The sequence below is a fragment of the Etheostoma cragini genome, chromosome 17 (assembly GCF_013103735.1).
Source record: "Etheostoma cragini isolate CJK2018 chromosome 17, CSU_Ecrag_1.0, whole genome shotgun sequence".
NCBI classification, from domain to species: domain Eukaryota; kingdom Metazoa; phylum Chordata; class Actinopteri; order Perciformes; family Percidae; genus Etheostoma; species Etheostoma cragini.
In genome coordinates this window covers 2,312,252-2,321,760 of record NC_048423.1, presented here as the reverse complement: position 1 = coordinate 2,321,760, position 9,509 = coordinate 2,312,252, and the positions used below count along the sequence as shown (strand labels likewise).

At 36.9% G+C, this 9,509-nt stretch overlaps 2 protein-coding genes across 2 annotated transcripts in view; one reads left to right on the top strand and one right to left on the bottom strand.

Moving 5' to 3' along the window:
- The window catches only part of supt3h (SPT3 homolog, SAGA and STAGA complex component), a 12,136-nt gene that overhangs the window by 1,548 nt on the left and 1,079 nt on the right, over positions 1-9,509 (bottom strand). The window contains exons 2-10 of the mRNA XM_034898141.1: positions 8,449-8,552; positions 4,946-5,030; positions 4,697-4,783; positions 3,912-4,008; positions 3,457-3,596; positions 3,261-3,336; positions 2,447-2,559; positions 2,223-2,327; positions 1,995-2,123 (exon numbers count right to left, since the gene is read on the bottom strand). Coding sequence (XP_034754032.1) covers positions 1,995-2,123; positions 2,223-2,327; positions 2,447-2,559; positions 3,261-3,336; positions 3,457-3,596; positions 3,912-4,008; positions 4,697-4,783; positions 4,946-5,030; positions 8,449-8,528 — 912 coding nt within the window. The 5' untranslated portion in view covers positions 8,529-8,552. The remainder of the gene's footprint in view (positions 1-1,994; positions 2,124-2,222; positions 2,328-2,446; positions 2,560-3,260; positions 3,337-3,456; positions 3,597-3,911; positions 4,009-4,696; positions 4,784-4,945; positions 5,031-8,448; positions 8,553-9,509) is intronic.
- The window catches only part of LOC117960318 (runt-related transcription factor 3-like), a 7,151-nt gene continuing 5,904 nt past the window's right edge, over positions 8,263-9,509 (top strand). The window contains exon 1 of the mRNA XM_034898147.1: positions 8,263-8,308. Coding sequence (XP_034754038.1) covers positions 8,263-8,308 — 46 coding nt within the window. The remainder of the gene's footprint in view (positions 8,309-9,509) is intronic.

Below are 9,509 nucleotides of genomic sequence, written 5' to 3'. Positions count from 1 at the left end.
GTCATAGTATAGTCTTTCAAAAAAAGGCATAGTATAGTATGTCGAAAAAAGTCATAGTATAATATTTCGAAAGAAAGTCATAGTATTGTATGTCGAAAAAAAGTCATAGTATAGTATGTCGAAAAAAAGTCATAGTATAGTTTGTTGGAAAAATTAATAAAAAAAATTCATAGCATAGCATGTCGGTCCTGAAAAAGTCATAGTATAGTAAGTTGTAAAAAGTCATAAAAAAGTCATAGTATAGTATGTCGAATAAAGGCATAGTGTAGTATATTGAAAAAAGTCATAGTATAGTATGTCGGAAAAAAGTCATAGTATTGTATGTTGGAAAAATTTATAAAAAAAGTCATAATATAGTATGTCGGAAAAAGTCATTGTAAAGTTTGTCGGAGAAATTCTTTAAAAAAAGTCATAGTATAGTATGTCAAAAAAAGTCATAAAAAAGTCATAGTATAGTATGTCAAAAAAAGTCATAAAAAAGTCATAGTATAGTCTGTCGAATAAAGGCATAGTATAGTATGTTATAAAAAGTCATAGTATAGTGTGTCAAAAAAAGTCATAGTGTAGTATGTCGGAAAAAGTCAGAATAGTATGTCGGAAAAAGTCATGAAAAAGTCGTAGTATAGTATGACGGAAAAAGTCATAGTATAGTATGTCGGAAAAACTCAGAATCGTATGTTGGAAAAAGTCATGAAAAAGTCATAGTATAGTATGTCGGAAAAAGGCAAAGTATAGCATATTGGAAAAATTCATAAAAAAGTCATAGTATAGTATGTCGGAAAAAAGGCATAGTTTAGTATGTCGAAAAAAGTCATAGTATAGTATGTCGAAAAAAAGTCACAGTATAGTATGTCAAAAAAAGGCATAGTATAGTATGTCGGAAAAAGTCATATTGAAAAAAGCCATAATATAGTATGTAGGAAAAAGGCATAGTAATGAATGTCGGAAAAAATCATAAAAAAAAAATCATAGTATAGTATGTTGGACATGAAAAAGTCATAGTATAGTATGTCGAAAAAAGTCATAAAAAAGTAATAGTATAGTCTGTCGAATAAAGGCATAGTATAGTATGTTATAAAAAGTCATAGTATAGTATGTCGGAAAAAGTCATAGTATAGTATGTCGGAGAAATTCATAAAAAAAGTAATAGTATAATATGTCCAAAAACTGCATAGTATAGTATGTCAGAAAAAGGCATAGTATAGTATGTCGAATAAAGGCATAGTGTAGTATATTGAAAAAAGTCATAGTATAGTATGTCGGAAAAAAGTCATAGTATTGTACGTTGGAAAAATTTATAAAAAAAGTCATAATATAGTATGTAGGAAAAAGGCATAGTATAGTATATCGGAGAAATTCATAAAAAAAGTCATAGTGTAGTATGTCGAAAAAAGGCCTAGTATGGTCTGTAAAAAAAAAGGCCTAGTATGGTCTGTAAAAAAAAAAAGTCATAGTATAGTATGTCGAAAAAAGTCATAGTATATTATGTCAAAAAAAGGCCTAGTATAACATGTCGAAAAATTCGAATTATAGTCGGTCGAAAAAAAGTCGTAGTATAGTATGTCGGAAAAAGTCATTATAAAAGTCATAGTATAGTATGTCGGAAAAATTCATACTTAATTCGAAGTATAATATGTCGGAAAAATTAGTCATAGTATGGTATGTCGAATAAAGTCAGAATAGTATGTTGTAAAAATTCATAACAACGTTATAGTATAATGTCAATAAAGGTATGTCGGAAAAAAAAATCATAAAAAAGTCGTAGTTCAGATTGTTTAAAAAAGGTCATAGAATAGTATGTCACAAAAATTCATAGTATATAGTTCGTCAAAAAAGGTCATAAAGATTATAGTATAGTATGTCAAAAGAATTAATTACAAGTCATAGTATAGTATGTCTAAATTCTTTTTATTGAAATTCATTAAGAATTTCAGGCTCAGACACCGTGTATAACAAAACAAAAACGCTATAAAAGGGTTGCAGATCAAACGCACCTTTTTGCGCTTCCTCTGTCTCCCTCGGCCGTCCACGCTGCCGTTGCCCTGTGGGAGGGATTTGGATGAGTGGGAGGAGCTAGGTGTGGAAGGGGGAGTGGCTTCAGGTGAGTCTGGATCCTTCTTTACCTGGAAAAATGGAAGACCGATGTTATTTACTTAAAACATGACTGTGGTATTTCAGTTTAGGTGATAAAGTAATGTGAGTGACTTAAGTGTGCGTCATACTTCAGTGTGTGTGTTGTAGTGGATGTAGCTGTTAGAGATAACACGATCGATGGGATTTGTGTTCGCAGTCATTTCTTGCTTTACCAACAGAGACAAATCCACAATCTGGACAAAGAGAATGACAGAAACACTTTATAAAACTGGAAGGTTTTTAACTTCACATATAAAGTAGATAGAGACATTAATAGGATATGTGCAACAACATTATTCAACATTCATGTTACCTGGGCAACAGTCTCATAGGCGAGGTATGACAAGATCTCCATGGAGATGGTGGTGGGTTTTAGCTCCAAACCGCTGCAGTCCAGCCAGTCCCGAAACTTTGACGCCTTCTTAGCTGGAAGGAAACACACATGCACGCACGCGCACGCACACACACACTCACGCAATTAAAAATTGTAATCGCTGCCCAGCTCTACTCATAATACAGTAAGTTCAATTGGTTTTGTGCTGAAACAAATAGTCGACTAATCAATTAGCCAAGGGATGGAACAATTTTGATAATGGATTTTTCCAATTAGCAAATTGAAAAGACAAATGTTTGTCGGTCACAGCTTGTCAAATGTGAGTATTTTGTTGCTTTACTCAGTTTATATTATTGTAAACTAAACAGATTTGTGTTTTAGACGGCTGCTTGGATAACAAAAGCAATTTGAAGACAATTTGGGAATTTTTTCCTCTTCAAACGTCTTTCATTTTAAAAAGTAAACTATCAGGCAACCAAGAAGTAGTCATCAGAGAATGAAAATGCAACTCCACAAAAAGGCTCAACTTTCAGTATTTATACTCCTGTGTGCCTGTTCTCTTACAAGGAACATTACTTGAGATAGCTTTTGATTGGTTCCTTAAATGATCTGCACTGGGAACTTATCGTATAATTCTAATTAATGACAAATTAATAATATTTGGTAATTATAGGCAGTTTGGACAAGGCTTCTCCTAGCTATAGGGCAAAGCCTGGCTCTAAAAACGGTGTCTCCTTGGCTTTAGCTTTTAACATTAACTCCCTAAAACTAGGATCATTAGCGAGAGACTTACCAAAGCTGAGCTGTCTACTCTCACAGAACTCAGAGTACTGAGCCTGGTCCATAGCTCGAGTCTGACGCTCCAAACGCTGAAGATACAGAGACACACAAAACATTAACAATTAAATATGAGTTAAATGCACTGTTGTCTACAGTCAAATCCTTGCTGTGTGTGTGTCATGGCTGAAGACATCATGATAACATCTGACCTCCATCCGCTCCTGTTTGACTGGATCTACTTCGTGTCGCTCCGCCAACGACAGGAGCTCGCCGGTCTGATCCATCCACACCAGAAAATCCTGGGCCAGTCGCTGCCTCCGCTGGGCTCCGCCGGCAACACCCGCTTTGTCTGCAAACACACACGGCACAAAATTAAAAAAACAAGCCAAGTTTATTTTAATGTGATATTTGGTTCTCAAACATGTATTTAAAACCAGATGTGCTAAAAACAAAGTAATCAGAGGTCAGGTTGCAGTTTGACAACATTATTAAATACACACAAATCTTTGCAGTACGGGGGAAATTAAGATTGTTTCAACGCTGTAAAAGCAGTAAACTGTATGTGCATCTGTTTATCAAGCTGTTGTATTCCAACAACATCTCATTTTTTACTTAAAATTTGTATCCGACGGCCGTGGAGGTGTACGTATGAGCGTGCATTTACCTGCTTCTAGCAGCGTTTCTTCATCCTCCACTGTTTTGAGTAGTTTGGATTTATAATCTCTAAACTGGAGATATTTTAACAATCTAGCCACCTTCCTCTGGTTAGCAGATGGAAAAAGAGAGAGAAAGTGAAGAACGGAATGAGAAAGATAGTAATAATAATATTTCCACACACACACACACACACACACACACACACACACACACACACACACACACACAAATATATGGGGCATAGTACAAAAATGATATGCAGATAATGACCCAAACCGGCAAGAGTCAGCAGAGACAGTTATTTGAATTTGGCTGGGATTTGTAGTTTTATTAGTGACAGAACTACATATACATAATACATGTGATATTAATGATTAATTAATGAGTTAAGGAGGAGGGTAAGCGAGGGCCACCTTTTTGTTTTTCCCCCCTTGCTTTAAATTTTCTTATTTCTTATCGTCATCTTTTGGGTGTTCTTGCTTTAGGAGGGAGCCAGTTTATCGGGAGCAGGTTATTATGCTGTTGGGTTTCTTTTCTTTCTAGTTGTTTGAAAGGACCAAGTCCTTGCTTAGTCGCCCCATGCTAGTCTCCTTTAACAGAGACACAGGGAAGAGGAAAAGTGGTGACATTGAATGATCAAATTTGACAAATTAATATGATAACAATAAAAAAGAAAAGAATTTGTGAAGTAGTAAAGTGGTAGCAGTTCAAAAACTAACACAAAAAGACAGAAGAAAGAGAAAGTTTATGTTTTGTGTATTTGATGTGCTGTTTTCTGTGTGTCTTGTTTACCTTGTCCCTTCTCATCAGGAACAGGATGTCCTCCGGGGAAATGAGCCTCGATCCACGTAGAGACGCCGCCTCGCAGGCCTGATGCAGCTGATAAATAAACCAATCACTTTAATTAGCATTGTTATAACTTACACTCATTTAAATAACAAAGTATCTCTATACTGTAGCATTGCTACTTTTACTCAAGCTAAAGAGCTGAGAAACGTCTTCCACCGTTGCCTATGTACAGGTGTACTGTATTTGCGTTACCATAGTAATGAGCTGCGTGTGCACGATGTCCTCCACCAGAGCTGCTGTCTCGTGCAGAGGCCTGCGAACGTCTCCCAGAGCAAACCTGAAGCCAAAAGACCCAAACTGTGAATCCCAGTGATGTTTCAAGTGGATCCTCTCAAACAGTGAAATGCATTTAGACTGCCGGTGTTAATGAGCTGCTAATTGTTACAAGTCCATTTTTTACAATTTTACAAATTTGTTACAAATCACATGATTGCACCACTGCAATATTTGTTGTTAAAAGATTTAAAAAACTAAATTTAATTTAAAAAAAAAAAATCTAAAAAAAAAAATCACATGAGAGCTAGAAGGTCCGAGTAGCTTACAGACACAACATAATCACACACAACATAACAGGATGTTAAAATAACAAATCCACATGCATTATATATATATATATATATATATATATATATATATATATATATATATATATATATATATACATACATACATACATACATACATACGTATATGTGTGTATTCTTTTAAAATCAATAATTGTGTTTAAATCGAAATTCGATTGAATCGAATCGTAAGCCTTAAAATCAGAATCGAATTGAATCGTGACATTTTCTGTACTGTACAGAATATATATAGAAATTGTTTAGCTTTGTTTTGAAAGCATCACTCGTCAATTTAGTGGTTCAGCAGTATTGGGAAAATTAAGCTTATTCAATTCTTTCCTAATGAAGCTGCTGTTTCTGTCAAAATGTGAAACTGCATTAGCAGCAACATATAACAGCTTAGGTAAGTACCACATGCTACATGCTACATGTACTACCTGCTATATGCTACATGTACTACCTGCTACATGCTACATGTACAACATGCTACATGCTACATGTACTACATGCTACATGCTACCTGCTCCATGCGACATGTACAACATGCTAAATGCTACCTGCTACATGCTACAAGTACAACATGCTACATGATACATGTACTACATGCTTCATGCAACATGCTACCTGCTACATGCAACATGTACAACATGCTAAATGCTACCTGCTACATGCAACATGTACAACATGCTACATGCTACACGTACTACATGCAAGCTGGATTTAAATGCTCGCTCAGAGTTGTGCTGGTATTTTACATTTTCTTGAATTGAACAGTTTTGGATTAAAAACTAAATTGTTATTCAATTTCAGACTGAATAGTATGCAGCCAAAGTTGTTGAACTACTACTTGTGTTTACACAACTGTTATATATACTGTTATATATAAATTGGTTAATGAAATACACAGTTTTGTAGAAGCATAAAACCTAGATATGGCATCTGCACTATTTTTCTCACTATTGTTTCTTTTTTTCTTCTGCTTTCTTCTTCTTTTTAAACGCGCACACACACACACACAGACACCACAATTTGGCCAAACCTCAATTTGCATCTAAAAAAGCCATTTCCATGATGGCAGTCTAACCTAAACCCACATCCTGAAGCTCTTTCCTTCTCTCTATTTTTTGACTTTCCCTCCGTCTCTCTGTCACAAACACCCGACAGACAGACAGCCCTCCTTGTGGTCTCTTGCTCCCCCCTCTTATCTGCGCTGTGATTGGCTGTTTGCTGCTGTCAACCACACAGGTGAGACACACTGGCTTTGGTTTGGGGTTGTGGGCAGGCAGGCCTCAGGCTGAGTGCTGGTTTTAGGTTTTGGGGTTTAGTTGGGTTTCAACCTCTCTGACCACCAACACCATCTCTCTGAAGTCTCACACACACACACAACACCAGGTGAGTACCCCAAAAACACACACACACACACACACACTAATGAGAGGCCACATTACGTATTTTACTTCTTTTGAAAAACCCACAGATCTAATTTATGACCAAAAACTAATTTCATGTGGTTAGTGGAAAAGTTTTACAACTGTCTTTGTCCTTAGTTTCTACTAAGTAACTTATATATTTAAAAGATTCATTTTCTCTTGGGATCAATTGTTTTGAAGAAGACAACTGTGGCAACTGATTTCAGTAAATGTACTTATTCTTGTATACTATACAATATGTTTATTCTTTCTTCTACTGCAAAGCAGGGCTGCAACTAACGATTATGTTTTACAACTGATTCATCTGAAAATGATTGACTTGATACATTGATTGTGTTTTTCCATTAAATGTCAGAGAATTAACTAGAGAATGACATTTTTAGTCAAAATAGCTAATATTAGCTATTTTGCCTAAAAATGTCACAATAGATTATCCAATTTGGTGATAATAATGTACACTTTCTGAATAGCTGATTTGTTTTATGTTGATAGTCTTAGCGATATATCAAAAAATTTGTTTCAGCTCTACTGCAAAGACAGTTTAGGTAAAATGAGGCCATTAATTTTAGCTGCACTTAATGTAAAACACTTTAATTGTGTATTTGCTGCATTTACTATGTTAATTAGTCCATTAGGGGTTTTAAAATGAATCACTACATCGATGCATTGCGATGCGGACCTGGCTGATTCTGCATTGATTCAGTGACAGACCATAATCGATTATTGCCTACTTACTCGTTACTTGTGGATTTTCTGGTTGCTGCCATTTTATTTCTTGCCTTTTGTCTGCTGTGTTCAGACTCCGCTACATTCAGGAAGATTTGTTTTTAAGAGCAGACACAATGAAAAGGGGAGTTCACGTACATCTGAGTGCTTGAATTTGTTGATTCAAACCATGTGTAGTAATCTATAATAATATCGAGGAGGTGATGCATCAGGATGCATCGGGATATCAAAGCGATCCATACTTTTTGGAGCCTTAACAAGATTGTAATGTTGTGAACTGAAGTCTAGTGACAATATGTTAAATGTGCAGTGATCGTTAATAAGGACCTGTAAGCCATTTATATTTTAATTTGACATACCTTTACAGTGGGATCAAAATGACGGGTTAAGATAAAATAAGATATACTTTTATTGTCCCCGAAAGTAAATTTGTGTTGGACTCTGTCTGTTCCGCAGTTTTATAAAAACAAATTAAAATACAGAAAACAAGCATCTCTCAACACATCCTCTCATATACAGACAGGAACCTACATAGTCAGCACATTAACTTTTCTTCCAATGGCAGTTTTTGTAATTGAACAAACTTGTATTCTCTGCAATAAGTGTAGCACGGCCCTAATAGCCTGCGTATTGCACAAATTACATATTGAACAATAGCTTATTTATTGCACTGCATAACTAACATATTGCACAACAGTTTTGGATAGTTTTAAGTCATCTGTGTTTCACTTTTTATTAGACAGTTTATCATTAGCAAAACACGTTCTCTGTCCTTTGTTAAACAGGTTCAATGGCTTCAAACAGTCTATTCAGCAGCAGCCCAATGCTGTACTGGGGTAAGTCCTGTGTGTGTGTGTGTGTGTGTGTGTGTGTGTGTGTGTGTGTGTGTGTGTGTGTGTGTGTGTGTGTGTGTGTGTGTGTGTGTGTGTGTGTGTGTGTGTGTGTGTGTGTGTGTGTGTGTGTGTGTGGGACCTACATCATGCTTTGTAGCTCTGGGATGAAGCTGGTCCTTGAGGCTGGACGGTCTTTAGAACTGGAGGCTGCGGAGCCAGCCATGGGACCGCTCAGAACCAAAGCCACCTGATGACATGAACGGAATAAAGAAACCAATCTCTATTACACTAAGAAACAAAAACTAAAAAGTTGGAGTCTGCCATTCTGGAAAATGTTTTTTTAAATTTGAACTCAACGGCCAGACGCGTCTCCTTTCTCTTTCTGACCGTTAGCATACATGTGCCGGATTAACCATCCCACTCACTTTCTCTTTGAACACCCATGGCCTCTCCCCGTTCCTGTGCACAAGCACGGATGAAACAGTATCGTGTAGCTTGGTCCGACTCTAACCCACTTTTTTGGTTTCCCATGTATAGAGACAGGACTGAGTGCCGAATTATTTTTTCAATGAACACACTGAACGATTAGCAGTCCGTCGGGAGATATTCGCTGAATTTAACAAAGTAACTAGTGTATTGGGTTAGAACTGCGTGCTCCACTTTTAACTGAAGAAGCATTATCATCAGCTCACCATCACACCACATGTATATGCTGCACTTCCACACACATTTCTGTAAATCTAACCAGATAGCATGTGTTGTATATCAATAAGTTAAATCATTCTCCCAGCAGCTTAACTGATAATAAAAAGGCTGCCTGACTATTGCAATCTGTAAACAATGATGCTGATGCTATTGCTGTGTCATTAGTTAGTATGTCGTAAGAAATGTAGGTGCTGCTTCACTCAAAGTGTCTCAGTCTCACATCTTCTCTTGCTTTGACAACCGGATTTCCACACAGGAGATCTGGAAATCCTAAACTAGAAAGATTCTGGAAATTCAGATTCAGCAAGTCTTTCTTGCTGCTGATGTTGTCAAAACTTGATTCGTAGGCAGGGCACAGCAGGGCGTAGCGGGACGTAGCCCTGCGGGGTGTGACAGGGCGTAGCAGGGCACAGCAGGGCATAGCGGGGCGTAGCGGGGCACAGCAGAGCGTAGCGGGGCGTAGCAGGGCACAGCAGGGCACAGCGGGGCGTAGCGGGGC